The 22750-nt window shown below is 38.9% G+C and overlaps 1 protein-coding gene across 1 annotated transcript in view; it reads right to left on the bottom strand.

Moving 5' to 3' along the window:
- Positions 1-22331, bottom strand: part of BARD1 (BRCA1 associated RING domain 1) — a 70400-nt gene extending 48069 nt beyond the window's left edge. Inside the window, exons 1-3 of the mRNA XM_031451823.2 lie at positions 22071-22331; positions 12916-12972; positions 8473-8621 (exon numbers count right to left, since the gene is read on the bottom strand). Of these exons, the coding sequence (XP_031307683.2) occupies positions 8473-8621; positions 12916-12972; positions 22071-22213 (349 nt within the window). The 5' untranslated portion in view covers positions 22214-22331. The remainder of the gene's footprint in view (positions 1-8472; positions 8622-12915; positions 12973-22070) is intronic.
- Positions 22332-22750: the final 419 nt, after the last annotated feature.

The following is a 22750-nucleotide window of genomic DNA, read 5'->3' as shown; positions in this document are numbered from 1 at the left end:
AGTGATCAACTCCCCAAGCTTGGTGTTCCTTTCCTGTATCGCAACCCCCTGTATGTGCAGGAGTCCCCGTGGGCCCTGTGCCAATCATCATCAAAGGTGTAAAGCTGCACTGAGCAATTTCAAAGGCAAGGTGATAAATTATTTGCAATTTTACATGCACACACTCTTTCACAGAGCAATTTCACCTTCTCTCGTAATCTATCTTGCAAAATACACAAAATATTCATGCATGTACCTGCAAACACAGATGTGTAAGTGTTAATCTCAGCAATATTTGTAACAGCATAATTTAGGAAAAAAAGTCAATGTTTATCAATCAGAAATCAGTTAACTATGGAGCATTTATACTACAAAATCTTACGTAGCCATTAAATATACCAACTAGCACGCAAAGTTGTTCGAGACACTTGTAAGTGTAACATAATCCCATCTACGTTTTAAAAATTCTATTGTGTTTATGTCCAAATATTTTCATAAATTCATAAAAGACTAGGGAGGTTAAACAATAAAACAGTACCTCTGAAAAAGATTTTGTGCTTTTTGGTTGAGGATAAAGGGTAGGGGGGACACATTTTACTCTGCACACTTTTACACTGCTTAATCAATTGCTAAGAGAATGTTCTCTTATATTTCTTTACTAAATCAAACAAGTAGAAAATAAAACTTGTATAAGGTTATATACTTAGTTGGTGATGGGGCTTGCATTTGAATTCGTATCTGTTTTCACTAAGTAAGCATTAAAATTTTCACTAAGTACACACTATATGTGGCATTGTGATTACAAGAAATGTGTATTTGGTCTTTGTCCACTGTTTCTGGCACATAGCTCCTAGAATCCTTGTCATTTCCCATATGAACCGTAGGGGCATATTTTGTTTTATTTAGTTGTGTTTCTAGTTTCTGAAATAGTTTCAATGAAAAGGTGAACCAGGTGTCTTACTATTCATAACAAGCCCCTTTCAACCACACTTGAGTTTACGTTAATACAGTGACTTCTGAAAAGCCCCTAATGGTGAAGGTTGTTTGCCAAATGAACCAACCTGGATTAAAGGGTTAGAACTTTCAGTTCCACTCCAACCTCCAGGAAAACAGGACAGAGGTTGAGCCAATCACCAATGGCCAATGATTTAATCAATTGCACCTACGTGATGAAGCCTCCGTAAAAACCCAGAGAAACCAGGGCTGGAGAGCTTGCCAGGGTGGTGAACCTGTGAGGGTGCTGGGAGAGCAGCACACCCAGAGGGGCTTGGAAGCTCCTTGCCCCTTCCACATACCCACATACCTTGCCCTCTGCATCTCTTCCATCGGGCTGTTCCTGAGCCATATCCTTTTATAATGAACCAGTGATCTGGTAAAATGTTTTCCTGAGCTCTGTGAGCCACTCTAGCAATTATTCAAAGTTCATCTGAACCTCCGATCTATAGCCAGTCGGTCAGAAGTACAACTGAGATTTGAGATTGACATCTGACGGCAGCAGGCCCGGAGGGAGGCTGTGTGGTCTTGTGGGACTCTTAACCCGTCAGATCTGATGCTACCCTCAGCTAGACAGTCTCAGAACTGAGTGAACTGTAGGCCACCCAACTGGTGTCACAGAATGGCTCGATGCATGGAAAACCCACACACGTGGTATCAAAAGTGAAGCAGCACCATAGGTAACACAGTCGTGTGAGCAGAGGAGACACAAAGGAGAAGTGGGTTTTTCTTTACATGACATACGGTATAATCTTTGTGCGTACTGAATTTTTTTAGCCCTACCAACGTTGCCCGTTAACAGATGCTCCAGAGCTAGTGCGTGACCTGCACCGCCCCCACGTTCTGATTCTGGCAGTGACCCCTCTTCAAATTCTTACTTTGTTCTGCCTTAAAGCCCGTTCACTTTCCCTTAGAAAATTCCCTTAACATTCTCTTCTCTCACTCCACACAGACAGGTAAAAACAAGCCAGGTCAGCCCAGCACAGTGGTGAGCACATAAACGGCTGCTCAGAAAATACAGATGAACTGATGAATAAATGATTTCCTATCCTCTCTTAAATCTTGACAAATATTTATACAAGGGAGGTTAGAATTCATTTTAAGGGCTAGAAGAAAACATGATCACTCATCTAATTCAATCATTTTAAAGATGAGGAATTAAAGTTAAAAAGAAAGGGAGTCTCCCTAACTCCCAATCCAGGGCTCTTCTCTCCACACAAACTCGATTATCAGGCCATTTCAGGTACCAAGAAGAAAAGGGAAACCAGAAAAACACCACCACCACCTGACAGGATTAACATGACTAGCAAATAATTTCTTATCACCTGATACTCATCCTCCAAATTAACACAATCTCCTATAACCAACCAGGACAACTGGATTATGTTTTATTTCTCCTATTTTTAAAAAAGAAAAAGGAAACTATTTAAATTACATTTTTCTCCTGAAAGGTCACTCCTCATTCAAACTGAAGAGAACTCTGTATAAAATTTCTCTTACACTACGGAATCCAGAGAAAAATTGTAACGAACCAAATTCTAAAACTAAGTCACTTAAAGAAGAAAATCAACAGCAACTAGTGCATCTCACTCCTAAGGACTGGTAACATCCTCCACGTAGGAAACAATACGTCTGATGTTACCGAGGTGTTACATAAAATTGTCAAGTGTGTTATTCCTGTGAAGCTTTAATACTTAAGAGATACAACATAATTTTAATTTCATTTTTCTTAATTGTTTCTGGGAATACATTTCTTTTCAACATTTCTCATGTCTTAAAATATTAGCAAGAGAAAAGGAAGTTATGAAATACTATTTTTAATTTGTTTTAGATTATTTATTCACATAGAACACTTTGTGGTTTTATCAGTTTAAAATTATTAATACATAAGAGGATTAATAAACTCAAATCATCTCAAGTTCAAAATCTCTTCTTCTGTCTACTCTTTCGCCTCATGTTTCTTAAGTACAAAAGTCCTGTCTTTATAAATAGATCTGCCAAGTAAAAGACAGCACTTTAGAAAGATTAAAAAAAATGAAACAGTGGATTTTGGGAAACAATTAGTATTTACCTCTGTAGAAATTTCAGAGATATGATCCCTGTCAAGCAAAAGAATTCAGTCAAACTCCATTCTACTCCAAAAAACAGCTATCCCCTCCTCGTGGAAGTGGAAAAGGAAAGCGTTGCATTGGAAAGACAGTAACTGCTAAACCCAGTGGGGAGGAGGGATGGGCATCTGAGTAAGAGCAGACCCTCTGACACCTTTTTTAATCCTAACTGAACATCACCTGCTCCAAAGAGTGCTCTCAGGACACGATCTTGGAAATTAAAACAATCAGAATGAGGATCCATTTACAGAGACTTTATGTCTAAATTCAACAAGGTCTTTTCTCTGCATTGACAAGTGGATTTCAAAACCAAGCCATTTCCAATACAACCTCAAGTCTGGAGAAAAGGTCAAAATGTAATGTTACGAGAATTACTTTTTAAGAAAGACGCAGTATTACAAAGACTGAAAGGTTAATCCTCAGGTAGCTGTAAAAGCTCATATTTGATTTTTTTAAATTTATTATTAAACATAGCTGATTATTAAAAATAGCTGACATTTTCAATTAAAAACAAGTCAAATTCTGAAGTCCTCAACGCTTATAAAACATACAAAGCATAGAATGAGGCATTTTAAAGGAAAATTAAGGCTTGTAGGTAATAACAACACAATCAACTAAAAAATCTAAATTGAAAAAGACAACCAAATTTCAGACTCAGGAAGGAGCACGTATTTCCTAGCTAATGAAGGAGTAAATGCAGAGAGCATTTATTCATGTAGTTTATGTGCACACAATAATTTCACTAATCATCCGGTAATAAATTTACTCAAGATTTTAATTATGTATCTTGTCCTAAGTGAGCAAGAACCACACAAGCACGATTTTAACTTCTGGATTTTACACAGCATAACTAAGTTAAGACTGGAAAAGGCAAAACCACCACCACTGCTGGAACATAAATCATACCATTAACAGCTACAACAGTCTTTCCGGGTGACTGCTTCTAAACATGATAAATGACCATATTCATTTCATGAAGAAAAATATTGGTCCTTCACCTACATAGTAAATTTCTTAATGATGACATTTAAAAGACTCCTATCCTCTGAATTTAAATATTTCTGAGCACACCACAAAATATCGAGGAACAGAGACGCACATGTTGCGAAGGAGTGACCTGGCCAAGTGTTTTGCTTAAAACTTAATAATAAGCTACAGAAAAGGGAGGCAATTAGAAAATGTGATTTAGCTATCATTAATCTACATCAAAGGATTATAATGATGTACATTGTGTGCCTTTCAAATTATTCTCTATTATAGGTTTCATAACAGAAGTTGAGAAATCCCTTTGACAAACTAGTCCCTTATTAAAAATCAAAGGAGAGTACTTTGCTACCATCTGTGCAACATTAACACCTTCACTGAAGAATGATTATTTTGTAAGTTAAGTATTCAGTTCTATTTAAAACAAAACAACAGCGACACAGCTATTCAAGTGCTCATCTTCATCTATTATAAAAAAGTCATGGCATATATGAAACACTGTGTTATTTGTTACAGAAAGACCTCCATCTCTCCCGAAACCAGAAAAGAAAGTTGGAATCCTATGAAAGCATAATCAAAGCAATTTTTTTTTAAATGTCACCAACACCAACATAAGCTTCACAGAACCTGACCAGCACCTGCAAGGTCTGATTTAATATGATGAGGGGGAAAGAGAAAATAAAAACTTTTAAATTTAACTCCACTAGTAGAAAGCAGATTATGTTTTAAAGAATAAGGTAAAATTATCCATAAATGGTTGTCAGAAAAATTTATGACAATCTCTTCTAAGTACACTGAACCAAGAAAAATCTGTTCAAGTATTTAGAAGCTCATTTTAGAAAGTACTACTATAAATCAGGCTTCTTTATCTCCAGTATACCATATACTATGTCCATGATTTGACAAGTTCTTCCTAATTACCCACCTTAATTACAGTAATCATATATTTTATAGTAAATGAAAATAACAAGGTTCATTTGGAAGATAAACTGTGAACTACAGGTTTAAAAAAAGACGTGGGAGGTGCCCAACCATTCCACTTAATTCACCATCTTCAACATTTGACCGTTTAACAAAACCTCATGGTTTTTGAGCTAGAACTTAGGGAACACTTAATCTAATATCTTTATTTTATAATGAGATCATTTTCCAATTTCCTCAGTATAAAGAGGGCCAACCACTATCTGTCCCCAACTGTTAGTTCCCTCTACCTATTCACCTACTGTGCCTTGTAACACTTTAGTTTTAGAAGTACTTGCTAGATAATAAACTAACATAAAGGTATGCATGCATGAAATACATTGAATAAACTATAAGGAAACAAAGGGATATACCAAAAGAAAACACTTCAAATGCCCTTCAAGGCTAGTTTGTTTTTGGGTGACCTTGGGAGGAAAAGTTGATCACAATGAAACTAAGAATAAGTAGAAAAAACTTTGAACCATGGAAATTACAGATTCAGATAGAAATTTATATTTCAAAATGTTTATACTCTAGACTTATTTTATCTTCTCTTAATGTAGTAAAGGAGGATGTTACCATTATAACATGGATTGTTGAAAGCAAAACCTACAAATTTATTTTAAAATTGTTTTAATTAAGTTTAGTCTCTGGGATATGAATTAGTCTTAACACTGTCAATTTTTCTCCAAATCAATTCAAACTACAATACAATACAATTCAACAAATATAACAAATACCCGTACCAAAACAAAGCACTGTGCTAAATGATAAAAAAAAAAAAAGCAAGAAACTGACAACATGACCACCCTGCCCAACCTAGGCCCTCAAGTTCCTCACCTACAGAATAAAGATCCTAAAGCTCTAACTACAGATTAGCCAAACTGTGAAATTCCAATTCATCTTAAAATAAGTAAAATGTTAAAGCCAGCCCAGCTAAAATCTGGTAAGAACTAATGTAATTATTACTACAATAAGGAAAACAAAAGTATACAATTACTCATTATAATAAGGAAAATAGCCTTTGAAAAGTGAATCACTGTAATTCTCTCCGCAAACTCCATCTCTGCTCCGAGAGGAGGATGACAGCATTCCAAAGGCCTCAGATCCCACATAAAAACTTGTTCTGAACTCAGTAATTTTCCTAAGTTTCTTTTTTTAATGATGAAATATTAAGGCATTTAATATTCCATGGCCCAAATATGAGAGCTGTACTGATTAATTCAGACATTACTAACTACAGTAAAATTTCTCGAGGAGTCATCTAATTCTGCTTTGTACCACACGGCACCCAGTACCCCAGGTACCATAACTGACTACAATCAACCCACTGAGGGTTACTCTTCTGCCCCACTTATCACCACTAAAAACGTCACATTATTTCTTTATGAGTTAAAATGTATCCCACTCAAAATTCATATCTTGAAGTCCTAATCCCAGTACCTCAGAATATGACCTTATTTGGAAACAGGGTCATTGCAGATAAGGTGGGACTCTAATGCAGTATGAGTGGTGCCCTTATAAAAAAGGGAAATCAGACACAAACATGCATACATGGGGAACGCCACAGGAACATGAAGGCTGCTCTCTACAAGGTAACAAGAGAGGCCTAGAACACATCCTTCCCTGGCAGACCTCGAAGTAACTGACCTCACCTACACCTGGATTTAGAACGTCTAGCCTTCAGAACCATGAGACAATAAATTTCTGTTGTTTAAGCCACCCAGTCTGTGGTACTTTCTTATAGCAGCCCTAGCAAGCTAATATATTACTATTCAACAACTAGAGAGGAATCTAATCAAAATATCATGACAGCCACAAAGTAGCACCCCAAATTTCAACGCATGGCCAACATTGTTGAAGAATCTGATGAAAGCCGCTTTCACATAGACATGAACATTCTTCATATTGTACACTTAACTCAGTAGGCTCACTAATCCTCCCCCACTAACCCCAACACTGCCAGAGATGCACAGACTCTTGATGAAGAATTCCTGCTTTAATCAATGGTACTGGAGGTGGGGGGGGAGCAGATCAAACACCAATCTTTTTTAACTTGAAAATAAAACACTATCAGCACTGTCTTTGATAAAGAAGGAAGAGAACACAGATAAACTAATAATGAAACTTTTCCTCATTGTGCTCTGAAAGAAGTTTACAATATATTATTTTTTAAAAAGGTAAGTACTTTTAAAAATATGTGTGTGTATAATTACATCTGCAAATAAGTAAAACTTTATCACCGTAGCACACTTTACCATAAATGGAGTCTTAATAATCAGAAAACTAAATGAAGAAAACTTTTCAATATGTAAATTACGATTTAAATTCTTGTTAAAATATGGACCTACTCAGTAAGACTCAAAGTATTTGCCTTATTTCTTTATTTTTGCCCAATCAACTTTACCTTTAGTAGTTGACGATAACACATTATGTTGGAACTCTTAAGAGCAAAAGTTTCTTTTTAAATGAATATATGTATGTATATGCATGACTGGGACATTGTGCTGTACACCAGAAATTGACACATTGTAAATGATTAACTTCAATTTTTTTAAAAAAGTTTTTTTTTTTAATTTAATTTTTTTTAATGGAGGCACTGGGGATTGAACCAAAGACTTTGTGCATGCAAAGCCTGCACTGTACCACTGAGCTATCCCACCCCCCTAACATCAAAAGATTTAAACACAGAAATCCAACCATTTTATATGCGCATATATTCATGGCATCCTGCCAGTCAAGAAAAGTTCTCCCATTAAAAACAAGCTAAAATGATGTTATCTGGTCAACAAAAAGACAATCCCAATATCTGATTATAAGATTCAAAATACTTTACTTTCTTTCCTCAGCTATTCAGTTCTGAGCAGAAAGCACAATGGGAAGATACATTAACACACAGACTATAAGAACAATATGAAAAACATTAACCTCCATTTAAATAGAAAAGAAATTGAATATTAAATTTTTGCTCTTTCAAAATGCATACATCTAATTAATTCATAGAAAAGTGATCCACAGAAAGTTGTATTCTATCTTGTAAAAGTGTATTTAAGTAAGTTTAAGGACAAAATCACCATTATTAGGGACAAAAATCACTATTCCACATATATTATACAGAAATTATTTTAACTGTAAAAAGCAAGTAAAATAAGTGATGCGAAAGTCTCTGGACTGACGATCAGAGGAAACAGGCTCCACTTCTCCTGCTCCTGGTACTCACTGCACGTGTGACTTCAGGCAAGATCATTTAACTTCTCTGGATACTGGTTCTCATCGATAAAATAAGCGAGTCAGACTTACTATCTCTAAGGTATCCGTCACCCCTCAAAATGATTCCTAACACTCTAAATATTAAAGTCTGAAATATGCCATTTGTATTTTACATACTTTATGTGATCAGTATGAATTTATCAGTTATTTAAGTAAGAGAGATAGTGATATTTCTCACCTGAAAAATCAGTGTCATGTAGCAAGTTTCGAAGCTTACTACAAAGCTGGATCATGCTGTCCAATTGTCTATTTATTTTCACATCTTGTATCCAGGCTGGGGTATAACACACTGGACATCCGCTTCCAATGCAGTCACATACACAATTACTTAAAAAAGATTGAAAAATATATGGATATCAATAGATTCAGCAGAATGTGAATTCAAAAAAATAAACAGTTTGAACAGAAATAAATGACGCAGAGGCTGTTCCAACAATGGTCAGTTATATTAGTTTAAACAGTGTTTTTGAAAGAGTACAACACACACACACAGTCTAAATCTAAAGCTGCTTATATAATTCGCTATAAAGAGACTATACCTGGCCAGACAATAGCATGATGTTTCCCTGCAAATAAATCTTTAGTTTCTTTTTTTTAATATTTTTATTGAAGTATAGTCAGTTTACAATGTTGAGTTAATTTCTGGTGTACAGCACAATGCTTCAGTCATACATGAACACACATATATTCATTTCCATATTCTCTTTCACCATTAAGTTATAAGATATTGAATATGGTTCCCTGTGCTATACAGTATAAACTTGCCGCTTATCTATTTTTTATATTTAGTTAAATCTATAGTCTCTAAAGAGTGAAAGTACAGAGGGAAATATAAACAAACGTATTCAGTACCTATTGCATGCAAGCCATGCATCTCAAACTTTCCTACCCTGAACCTAACACCGTGCTTCTTGGAAATACCTAAAATTATGACAAAAAGATGGTGGAAGCTATTTTTTCTTTTGTTTTTGCAAAGTATCTAAAGGCTTTAAAGCAGTTTTTGAGAAAAGATCTTTGGTTCTTTCAGACACTTTCATAATGTGTAGACTCAACTAAATGACCTCGGGTTATCTGTCTAAGAGTTACAGTCTCATAGTTAGAAGGGTTTTCCTAACTTTGGGGGTTACAAACCCTTTGTGAATCTGATGAAGATGTGCACAAGCTTTTGGTCACAATCCCCCCTGAAGCCTATCTGTGAATCCTGAAATAAGAGACCTATAAATCCACTGCCTCCTTAGCTTCACCAGGTGGGCTGCAGCAGGGCTGGGTAATATAACAGTGGTAAAAGCCACATCTCCTCCAAACACTACATCCCTTTTCATGTGACCCTCTCATTCGTAGGCACAAAGGATTACTGAAGTAGGAGCTCCCTTCAGAAAAAAAGCCTGTGGTATTTTTAGTCCTTGTATCCTCAGATCCTAGGATGATTCTTGTCACAAAGTAACTCAATATATGTTGTAAAAGAAATTGTAAACCATAGTGGGGCCAGGAGAGGTCTTCTAGATCACTGGGTTCTATAAATGTCAAACTTCTTTAGCAAAGAAAGGAATTCTTTGATTTTGCTTGCTTGTAGTTAAGAACTCTTATCTTGGAACCCCAACGTACAGAACAGGTAAACTGATTCCTCAGGGGATTTAAATCATTGCTGGCTATGTAATATTTATTTGAGGAACACCAGTGAAATACAGTCAAAATCTTCTCATCAGGAACCACTACCTCATTTTCAGATGAATATGAGATCCAGTTCAGACACTTACCCAGGACCACACTAGTATGCAGATCAGTCTATTTTAAATTTTCTGTAACATATGTCTTGTTCCCAAATTATTTTGTATACTTAAACCAGAATTCTGGGGAAATAAGTCATTTCTCAATAGACCTGCATAAGCCAATATTTTCCAAATGATGAATGCACAATGTCATAAAATGATGCTGGGTAAAAGATCCATTTCAAAGCACAGGATAAACCAATGAAATTAAATGTAGCAAAGTACAAAAGTTCACTGATAGGGTTTTAGATTCCACACTGTAACAAATCTAGAGAAACTAACACTTGCCAAATGGTGTGGTATCAAAGGATATCCATAATTATCTAAAAAGACTACTAAAATATTCCTCCTTTTTCCAACTACAGATATGTGTAAGAGTTCATAGACTCCTTTTGTTAGGCACTGGCATGAAAGTATCCTAAAACTACCAGAATGTGTCAATAAGAAAAAAATCTGTGTCCCTCCAACCTCCCCTCGACTCTAATGCTTCCGTTGCCCTGGCACATATCAAAACTATCTTTGAAGAGTGCCTGGTATTTACAGCGTTGCTCAGCAGCTTTACAGAGCTACAAATCTGCAAAGAATACAAACAGCTGCCCGAATTCTGGGCATCATATAATAAAAATGAACCAAAACCATACTGAATTCTTTCCTCTGTCATATACAGATGACCATTTGCTCTTTTAGGATGTTCTCATGCCTTTCCTAATCTTTCATTGGTCATTTTAAGTCACAGACCCCTTGAGAATCCAACTAAGGGTATGGAACACACACACTACACATGCTTTACAATTTACTGGAGTTTATTATGCTCCAGCAGATTTGTTGCTAATCTATTATATACAGTGAGTACATCCGCTGAAACAAAAATCTGCTTGCTACTGAGTGGAGACAAGAAGTGAGCAAAATTTGATACAAGGGTAATGGGAGGCCTTCTGAGGAGACAATATTTGAGCTGAAATACAGCTGATGAAAAGCTAGCCTCACAAAAAAATGGCAGAAGTACATTCCAGATGGAAGAAATAGTAAGTGCAAAAGTCCTAGGGCAGGAGTGAATTTGGTGTGTTTAATGAACTAAAAGGAGAAGGTGGCTGAATAGTGAGAACCAGAAGGACATGTGGTCCAAGAGGCAGGCAGGGACAAAGCCCTGTGCAGGGTCTTATGGACCTTAGTGCAGAGTGTGGACTTTATTCTAATTGTAATAGGAAGTTACTGAAGGATTTTAATTTAGAGAGGCAATGATACGAATGTGATTTACATTTTCAAAAGATCACTCACAAGAATGTAGAAAATGGGGAAGGGGACCACCTATGAACTTACTATGATAGTCTGAGAAGAGATAATTTGATGGTGGCTTGGACCAAAGTACAAACAGTAGTAAGTAGAGAGAAATAAAGGGAAAGTTCAAGATTTAGGGCACATTAGAACTTAATGATGTAGAATAAGAAAGAAAAATAGCAACCAGGTATGACTAGTGGTTTTTACTTTGAGCAACTGTGGTACCACTTATTCCAGTGCACCGTTTATAGCTACGAAGATTACCCAGGCAGAAACGGCATAAAGGGGAGAATGATCAGCAGACCTGCTCTGAACATACCAAGTCTGAAATCCCATTTTTTCATCCAAACGGAGATACCAGGAAGGCAAGAGACACTACCTCCTACCCTCGCCTCCTGCTGGATATGCCCCATGTAACAGACCTGTTTCTAGAAACAAAACTGGGACCCCAAGTGCAGCTGCCTCCCACACGTCCCCAGCCCACTGAAGCCACACAGTAAACTATTTTCATATGTGCTTAAACTTCATATTGCAGTTTGCTCATCCCAGATAATCACACAGTCATAACTTGAAATAATTAAAAGATTGATTCAAAGGAGGATATATTAACCCTGTCTCCCAGACAATTAAACTAAGACATTCACTCCTCTAATTGATTTCTACTGAATGAGAAATAAGATGAGACGAAAATCTAATATTCTAACCTCTAAGCCAGGGCTTTAACGGATATACTTTCATAATAACTGTTACGGCTTGAATTATGTCCCCCAGAAAGATGCTTAAGTCTTAAACCTTAGGACCTGTGAATGTGGTCTTATTAAGAAATGGGGTCTTTGTAAGGTAATCAAGTTAAGATGAGATCACCAGGGTGAGCCCTAATCCAATATGGCTGGTATTGTTATTAGGAGAGGAAATCCAGACACAGAGACAAACAGGCACACAAGGGAGAACGCCATGTGAGCATGAAGGCTAAGGTGAGAGCTGTGTACTGTAAGCCCAGAAATGCTCAAGACCGCCAGAAACCAAAGATTCTCCACCGCAAGCAGGAGAGAAGCGCAGAACAGATGCTCCCTTTCGCAGCTCTCAGGAGGAACCAACCCTACTGACACCTCGCTCTCAGACTTCCAGCCTCCAGAACTGGGACACAGTAAGTTTCTGTTGCTCTCAGCCACCCCGTGTTTGGTACTCTTGTGGCAGCCCGAGGAAACCAACAACAGTAACAGCAAGAACTAAACTTTCACAGTGTGGAAAGTCTAGACTCAAAACTAACTGGAAGAATAAAAGAGACATATGTGAATTATAAAATAGGTATTAATTTTTTCCCCAAGCTTAGTAAAGCTACTTACTAAGCTTTGTAATTTTCAACAAGTCACCCTCTTTGAGGTTTGAGCTTTCTGATTTGGAAATTAAGATAGTTAAAAGGATCGAAATGAGATAACGTACAGTCTACAAGAACGACGTGACATAAGGTAATATTAGTATCAATATGATTACGTGACTATCACCTAGTAAAACATATAGTTACATTAAACGTGTGTGTGTGTGTGTATCTATCACAAGCCATAATTACTCACCTACAGAAGATGTGCTCACATCCTCCTAAGCACACAGGCTCCCTCAGAATATTAGTGCTGTTTGAAGAAAAGAAAACAATCAAGACCTAGGTCATTGTTAGATAAACATTTTTTACCCAACATTTCATAAATCCAAGGCCTAACACTACCATAATTCTTTCTCAAAACAGAAGATATCAAGGAAGTATTCATTTGAAAGGCTGTTACCCTGTGATTAAATACTGTATGATCACACACCTGCTAAATTCAAATAGCACCTACCAAACTCAGTACAAATTATAACACTTTTTATAATGGATATTCTTTGAAACCAAAGCAAGAAGCAACCTTGCTCAGTATCTCTGAACCACTGACAGGCAAAACCAACCCTTGGCTGCTTCTTTCAACTGATGATTCAAAGTGTAGACCATAAATCTCAAAATGAGACCACAAGTAGGATGACGATAGAGTGTATTGTCCAAATGAGAACATTTCTGAGGGTGAAGGGGAGTGATAACTGAATAAGATAGCAGGTGTAAACCAGGACTTCCCTAGGAAAATAGGACCTCTGGTCACCTTGACCATAAGATTTTACGGTTTCCCATTTAAAAACAAAAAAAAAGAAGTTTCTGGTTGCTGTTAAGCAGCCATCTAATTTTCACAGATGTCTTATCAAAAATACAGCCATTCTTTCAGTTTACAGGAAGTTAATTGTTTTTTTTATTTAAAACAACTGCAAACAAGAATCAATCTGGTTGGCAGTCTGCAGACAATTCCGTATTGTACTTCCAGCATTGTCCATTAAAAACACCTGCTACGTTAGATAATTCTAAGAAAGTAATGGTACTTACTAATAAACAAATATCAAGTCACTATATTCAGAGGGCGTAATGAGGTAAGAGCAAACAGGAGGAGTAAAGCTTTTAAAAAATGAATGCTTTTTGTGCCTGGTTTATTATCCTAACCCCTGGACCTTTAGGTATTTACACCATTATTATCCAATTACCTCTGTACACATACCACATATCAATAAAAATTGTTTTCCACATTTCTTGAAAGATCAAATGTATCACACTGCACATTTTAATAGATATGAACATTAAAGTGAAATTGAGCTTTCAGGAAGAGTGCTAAAAACAGAGCACACCCACAGTGTTATTCTCAAGATACCGAAAACGGTGCTCACTGACATTATAAAACCCATCACTTTTTAAAAACTCGCAATATCTGATTTTTCTATCATACTACAGAGAATATAGTGATAAAAAATAGGACTTGTGATGTGCCAGCTACTTCTGTGATTCTGGCAATTAAGACGATCTCTGCTACAAAGCTCATGCTTCTCCTGTAACTTCGGTTCATTATTTGGCCTCCCAAACCTAGCCTCTGACCTCCTAATCAAGTGTGTTGAACCCCACTTCAGTACAAGCTCTGCCTCTGCGACCTCAAACATGGTGCTCTCTCACCTCCTCCTAGCATATCCCTCTCCTCTTTCATCCCAGCGCCCTGACCAAACCTCCGTGTTCAGGTTGCTCTCCATCCGGGGAGACTCCCGTTCAGGATTAGCTCCTTGGATCCCCTACCCAGCCCAGAACAGAGTTTACTAGTTCACAGCCATCCCCGCCACCACGTTAATTCTGCTAACCTCCCAGTCAATCAAGGGCGTCAATCAGTAATGCCAGACAGACCAACAGCCCACTCCTGCCGTGCCTGCTCTCAGGCCATGAGAGCCATTATAAAAAGACAGAATGATACACAGACTTGTGTGTATAAACTCATTTGGTAGTGTCCTCACCTTTGTATCTCTACCAAAGTGATGTATTTGATATTCTGTGAGTAAAATAACAAATGAATAGACAGCTATTCAAAACAAGCTCCAAGCTCGAAATCCCATTAACCTTACTGAAGCCAAACAGGGTGAGCTTTTCACCACTAGACGCATTCCTACCTCTTCACCCATAATCTTACCCCTCCTTCCAGGCTCAGAGGAAAAGATCTCCTCTAGTCATTCTTCCTTCCCAAACTGTGCTGCTCTATTTGCCCGTAGATCCCTTATCTTCTCTGCCTTCTGAAATAGTCTGTTCTCATCATTAGAGTCACCTGTCTTCTCCCATCGGCAACTAAACGTGCATAGGTCACGTCTCCTTCAACCTAAAAAGCCCCTTTAGATCCTGCCTCCCACTCTACCGTCTGCCCCAGCTCCTCCCTTTCTCGCAGATGTAAATTGTTAACTAAGTGCTCTGTGCCAGCTGACGCCAATTCCTCACCTTTCTGGCTTTAACACTCACCATTCTGCTCCATCTGCTCAGCATTTTGTGATCAAAGCATTTTGAGATCCTCACTCTTCCTGACCTGTCTGAAATAACACTGACCTCACCTTCTCTCCTGAACCCTTTCCTTCCATTCAGTTTTAATTTTCTTATAGCACATTTATTTGCCTATTTCAGCACTTCCTTAGCTGCTTCGTTTCCTACCTCTCAATGTAGGTTTACCCCCAAGATGCAGCCTCCAGACTTCTGGCTTTCTCTGCCAATACCTGACTCAATGCCTCGATTGTGTTTCTAAACTGAATTTCCTTCCTAAGGTGACTCTGAACCCTTTATCTATAGTTCTTACCCTTCCCCGTAGCAACAAGATGCTACAGTATAATTAGCAATGACTCCAGTAGCTACAAATAATTGATCAATTGGACTAATTATTCTAATTAGTGACCTAGAAAATTTTTTTATGGCTGTTAATAGATGAGACAAGACACTGGGAGAGTGAATGAAAAGTATGTGCCTGTGTGTGTGTTGGGGAAGGAGCAGGGAGAGCAATGTCACAGCCAAAGCTGGGAGAGGGCAGTGCCGAGTTCAGAAGAATTTTAATGGAAGAGCTCAAAGAACAGATGCACTCCACAGAGGGCGGCCCTGAACTGCGTCAAAGCCAGACCTTCTGACAATGTCTAGAGCTTCGCTGAGAAGACACTCTGGAAGAATTCTTATTACAACCAGATATATCTATCAAAATTCCAAATGTACCGAACTTGAACTCAACTATTCTACTGCCAGGAACAGAGTATGATTCTTCAGATTATCTCAGATGCTTACAAAATTGAAAATTCAAAACTCTAAAGATATCTATCTAGACAAGATACCCAAAGCTTCCAGAGATTAAGAAACAATAAAATGTCATATATATGTGTGTATGTGTGTGTGTATATGTATTTTTTAAAGGATAAAGAACAGTATAAGACATCTCAAGGGAAACAAGGAATGTTTAGCCTTCACAGTAATGACTGAAAATCGGTTTGTACTCTGAATTCTATGTCCAGTCATCTTCAGTAGCAGAAAGTTAACAGATAATTGGTAATAAGAAAATTCATCTTCCAGAGCAGGATGTTAGGAAGTTAACAAATAATGTCTAAGATGGAAAAAAAAAATCAAGAACTAGCAATACAAAAACACTTGGCAACGTGAAAGTTACAGAACTAAAAGAGATGAAAGAAGCTGTATTTGGAGTATAGAACTCAAGGAATGAGTCAAAAGAATGTTCTCGTTACAGTCTTTGTCATACTGACTTTGTCAACTATTTTCATGTATAACTCTAACAAAAACTTTAAAATGTAAAGGCACATGGACAAGGATATTCTCTCCAGCACAAGTCTTGCGTTTATTAAGGCGCAAGACTGGAAACAATCTAAACTTCTACCAAGGAAATGGTAAATAAACCGTGACACATCGACCTGATGAGTGGTATCCTCTCATCTAAGATACAAAGTGCTCTTAAAGGGCACACGAGACACTGATCGTGGTGGGCTCTTAAAGAAGATTCAGACTTACTTGTCGTTCATTTAACAAATATTTAATGACCATATACCGTATTGTTTTAATTCTTTGGCATATGCATATATTACTTTTCAAAAACGTACTATTACAAAGTTCTTCACAATCTGGTTACTCCGAAGCCAGGGAACCTTTGCTCTTGCTGCTCAAAAAAAACTGCTCTTACCAGGCCAGTGTCTGTTGTAAAATCTCTCAAACACCTTACAGCCAATTCCAAGGCCACAACTGCTCAGACTGTCCCCAGCATAGAATACCCTTCCTCCTCCCCCAAAACTATTCCAGCCCAACACCTTCTTTGAATCCTGTCCAGGATGATATATAATAAAAATGACACTAAACAAAGAAGTACAGAAATTTGGGGGATTTAGTTTCCATGCAAAATCTGTCCCTGCAGCAGACATACGCAGAACTCCCAGTTGACTGTGTTCCACTTCCTCCCAAGAGGCTTATAATCTAGCTGGGTAGTTTTCATAAGCCAAGTTAACGTCTGACTTAAGTACAAAACACTCTTAAGTTCCAGAGACGACATCTAGCTGGGGCTCTGGAAATCAGTGTTGAAAACTAAGTATTTTGTATTTTATCTGCCTGATTCCTTTTTTTTTTTTTTAAGTCTCCAGATAGACTGTAGCCCTACAGACAAGAGATCTTGAATTTCATTTTTCCTGAGCTCCCCAACACGCCATCACCTACCGAGCATGGTGCTGTACGAGCACCAGGATTTCAATAAACCCTCAGTGAATGAACCAAGTGGAAGACGACGCACAAAAACGCATTTATATTAACAATTCTATTTTATCCTTATGCTATTTTTTGTTTGATATACATATATATTAAAAACAAAAAATCCAAAAGAATAAGACATTTGCATGGTAACAGGATTTCCATACCTTGAAAATTTAGCTGCTTTACTTTTTCCCATTGCAGTCATACTTGTTACTTTACACGTAGTCGATTTGGAAAGGTTTTTGCAGTCAGAGGATTACAACTTAGGGAAGAACTAAGCAAGGAAAACAAACTTAAAAAAAAAAAAGTCCTATTGATAGAAAATTTTCTTTGCAAAGAAGAAAAGGAAAGTAAATTCAGTTGCGATTACAATACTGAGGAAGACCTATTTCTTAACTGAATGGCTCCCTAAGCTTCCGTGAGGTTATCAAATGCTATTCAATATTAGGCAAGATAGCTACCCTAGTGCTCTTGCATTTTAGAAAATCTCCAAGCTATTTTTAAGAGTGGACCAACACATTTTAATACTAAATGCAGAGGCTCCTCAAGCCAACTAAACAATTTGTTTGATTTATCTTGAGGAGAATAAATAAAATTGTTAACAAGTAAGGGATATGATGACATGAAAGTATCTTACTTTGCATAGTTATTTTGTATGCCCGATTCAAGTAAATCACATGGGAAAAATAAAAAATCATGTGTGTGTCAACTGGTTAGTGTCAATAAATATTGAATAAATCAATGAGTCAAATATCCCAAAAGTAAAGGGGCGATAGAATTCTATTAATGACTAATCATAATAGAATCTATTACAGATAAGCCACAGAGAATATCATGTATCCCCAACTCAAATAGTTTTGGTTATTCTGTCTTCTATTCTCTTTCCTCCAAAGCAAAACTAAGTAACTGCTGACATGCCTCTGTCCTTAAACCATCATGTCTTCCAACTGACGTTCAAATGAGTTTCAAGCCTCAGACACAGACATTCACGTTTATACCCTCTTTCCTGGTCATCCCAGAAACCTGTCTTCAATTACCATGTAATGCAGTTGACTATCAAATTTGTACTCTTAGCCTAAAACCTCTCCTCTGAGCCCCGACCTGGGGCACAATAATCTCACGTGTAAGACCATCTGCTGGGCTGTGGAGGGCAGGGTTAAAGGGAGCTCAGTGTGTCTGGTAGTTTCTCTGCAGTCATAAGCCCTACATAACAGCAGGTGTGCGTAGCCTGTAACAGGACGGCACATGTCGCGGTTGTAGCTCCAAATCCAAAGGGGCAAGAGCTGCACCTTCTCCACTGCCCTGAAACCTTAGTCACTGTTTACTGTGGGTAATGTCCCCCGGAACCTGTGGAGGATTCTTGGAGATTCAAATGAATTAACCAGGTCCTCCGCAATTCCCACTTGCACTGTGATCCTAATTTAACCCAAACTCTTTCATGTATTAATTTAACAAACACTAAGATGTGTCCAGCATTGTGGCTTCAAATGTGAAATTATGAAATGTGTAGTATAACTGAAGGAGACAGGTGTCAATCAGAGAATCAAAATACCGCATAAGTAAATAAATCCCACAATTTGGAGGGACATATGAGACGTGAACACCAACAATCTGTGTCCTTTTCCGTGTTTAAGTCAGACTTCACTAAAAAGTTTTAAACAATATTTTGCATCCAATAGACAATAATAATTCCAGAACCTGCAAACTGGAGACAGCCTTAAAAATCAATTCATCCATTTATTTTCCTCACTTTACAGATGAGGATACAGGCTTCCCAGGAAAGCCACAAAGATGCTCTCCTTAGGGAGTAACTATGTGAAACAACTGAATCTTCTGTTGGGCTTCTAATCGCTAGCATCTGACTTTGTCTTAACTCTCTGCCCACCTGACTCATTCACTCCACCTTTATTCTGCATACTTTTTAGCATATCTTTATTTGCTATAATCCTCCACCAAGTTCTATCTATAAAAATCTATCCATGCCCTAATTCAAAAATCCAGGAAGCTTTCCTCCACTGACCCTACCCAAGTACTCTTCTCAGAAACCCCTTGGCCTCCATCATAATTTAGCCTGAACTATGTGTAAATTTTATCTCTTAAACATACGCTCCTAAGGGTAGAAAGTCTCACTGCATCACCACTAACGCAGTGCCTCAGTGATTGCTTGTCCTAACGATTCAGCTGTACCAGAGCACATGGAAGGGAGTAGTCATCCCATTTAAGACTCAATGGCCTCTAAGAACGCCTCTGAACATTGAAAACTAATGGAGAAAGACAAAAGCTATATGCTGGAGTCAGGAAATCTATCCTTTATTTTACAAGCACCTATATAGCAGTGAGAACGCAACAGGCGCTGCTCTAAGTACTTTATCAATATTAACCCAATTAATTCCCCTAGCAAACTTGTAAGGTAAAAACTACTACCAGCTCATTTGGCAGATGAAGAAAAGGAAGCATACAAAGAGGAAACAGTTTGTCCAAAATCAACGAGCCAGGATTTGAAGCCAGGGTCCAAAATCCATTCTCTTAACCACTAACCTATGCTGTCTAAAATGTAAGAGAAAACAATCTTAATCACCTTTACTAAAACGGCAAGAAGTAATTTAGAAAAATAAAATCACTTACCTTAAAAGTCACAATACTTTGACTTTTTATGAAAAGTTGATTTAAAGGCACTAGAACTCCAAATTACAATTGTAGTAGATGCCAACCCCCCCCAAATATATCAAGGTACCAAATTATTTTTATTCACAAACAGTGTCATATGATACCTGGGCTTTTTAGACTACAGCTCCTACCATCATCATTCCCTGCTTCTTTCAGGAACACATTATTCCCATGCTTTCCGCCAGCATCTCAAATGATACGGTCTTCCTGTCTTATTTTTCCAAATCTTTAAATAGCTTCTATTTGGTGGTGAGGTTTGGACCTAACACAAAAGCCACATCTGGCTTCTTGAACAATTTTGTCAGCTTCAGCTTGGAGTTATACTTATGTTAAAGGTCAAAAAAGGATGCCCTATAATGCAGCCAATCCACCCTCACCTGCAAGTAATGCTTGCTGCAAAACACAACCAACGCGCTACACAGGACAGGTGACAGCTGGGAGCGAGAGACGGATGACAGCTGCAGGCTGAATGTGAGGGTAATTGGGGTAATCACTAACCCACTGGGTAAAACTTTGAAGCTCTGTAAAAAGAACATACTGACACACTATTTCAAATAATATGAAATTGTCTGAATGATGGGTAACAAAAGCAAGAAGCCAACCATTCTGAGTTGCTCCTTTGGAGCAGTGATGTCAGGCAGCTACTAGGCAGAGCACAGGTGGAAAGAATGGGATGGCTGTCTTCCCATAGGTAAAGAGCAACTGGCCGTGTTTTACTCACTGCAGACAGTAACAAACGTGCAGCGACAGGGAGAGGAACACAAATCATTTCTAAACATTAAACCCCATGTGATATAAAATTTTACACCAAAAAGAATTTTTAACCTTAAGTCATTTTACCTGTTAAAACAAGAGTTTGGCAAACTACTGCCTATGCACCGAATCAAGCCAGTAGCCTGTTTCTGTACAGCCCTTGAGCTAAGAACTTTTTTAGGTTTCTAAGAGTTGTAAAAAATAATAATAATAAAAACTAAGACTCTTTGTGGCCAGCAAAGCCTAAAATATTCACTGTAGACTTTTAACAGAGAAAAGTCTGCAAAGTCCTATGTTAAAATACGCAAAGAAACAGCTACAGAGAAAACCTGCCAGAGTGATACTGATGCAGAAGCAGCTGTGCACACAGCAGGTGCTCGATAAATGCTTTTGGAAGAAATGAAAAGTGAGACAAGCCCTTCTTGGGTTTTTATAAACCTTCTTGATTTCTACACTAGGAAAAGCTACAGGAAAAGGAGAAGCAAGGTGAGTACCAGTCATAAAAATGATGTCTTCAGATGGAATGAAAACCTTGAACTGAAAGGATTCCTACGGTGTAAGAGCATGAAGGAAAACAAGCAGCAAAAAATGGTAAATAGCCTCTCTAATGAACCCCATGCCACACAGTCTTTGATCAAACCAAGGAAATGTCAAATTGAACGAGAAGTTGGTGGTGCCCATCACACTATTACCTTCAATCTATCCCCAACGAGGGTCCCCAAAACTCTCCCTCCATAAAGTTGCTACGGAGAAAAGGTTAAAAGGGCAAGCTAAGCAAAGAGTGACAGCTGCTGCAAACTTAGCGCGCCTCTTTAAACTTAACAGCCCTCGGCCTAAGGTTCTGGAACGACTGATGCCTCAGCCCTACAGATTCAAACTCTGGTGGCGGGAATGGGGATCTACATTTTTAGCCACACCTCCAGACGCTTCTCAAGCCCGCCAAAGTTCGAAAACTACCATCTTAGTTGGGTTTGGTGCAAGGAAAGGCTAGAAAGCCTCCCAGAAACGATGTGAATAGGGGTTAGAGTGGAGTTAAGTAACGCAGATCCCCGGGCAGGTCCTAAATCAGCTAGCCAGCCCAGCTGCAGAGCGGGGATGAACCGAAGAAACCGGAAGTCTGAAAAGACCTCCCGCCCCCGAGACTGGGACGACCCCCGCCCGCTCCGCGACCCTCCCGGCAACCCCCTCGAGTCGAGGGTCGGGCTTTACCAGCGCGAGCAGCGCAGCAGTTTCTCCAGCCGGTCGAGCGCCGCGCGGCTGTGGGCCCAGACCTCGCGACCCGCCGGCTCCATGGCAGGCGCGGGACGAGGCTCGTTCCCGGAGCGGACCCTCAGCTGCCGGTTCCCTGGCATCGCCCCGCCTTCGCGGGAAAGGCTCCTCGGAGAGCAGGAGGCAGGGCGGACTAAAGCAATCACCGAGACACCGCAGGCCTGCGCCGGGACCCCAGCCCCAGCTGCTCCCGCGTCTCGGACCACGGGACGTCTAAGGGGCGGGGCGCGCGGGGTGGGCGGGGCGGGGCCGAAAGGCGCCAGAAGTCCCGGCGCGCGGGCCAAGGGGGGGGCGGGGCCCCGAAAGCATACTTAAGCTCTGGTGGGCGGGGCCTCGGGGCGGGGCAGGCCTCGGGGAGGGGGGCGGCTGCCATAGCTGTTGGCGGGAAAGGGGGCGGGTCCGCCTGGAGGGGTAAAGGCAAGAACTGGAGCAAGTCCTTGCTTTCCTGGAGCAACGGTTCAGTGGCCCCTTAGCTGAATTTAATTGATGGAAAATCACAAAAGAAACTTTCAGTTGAACGTTATCAATAAGGAGTGCTGTTTTGACTACTGTTGGGCTTTGCTCATGACACTGAAGGTGCCACTCTAATTCCTAAAAAAGTAATTTTCTGTTCTCTCCCC

Source organism: Camelus dromedarius, chromosome 4 (assembly GCF_036321535.1).
Source record: "Camelus dromedarius isolate mCamDro1 chromosome 4, mCamDro1.pat, whole genome shotgun sequence".
NCBI classification, from domain to species: Eukaryota; Metazoa; Chordata; class Mammalia; order Artiodactyla; family Camelidae; genus Camelus; species Camelus dromedarius.
Note: the sequence above shows the minus strand (reverse complement) of the source record. Positions and strands in the feature narration are given on the sequence as shown.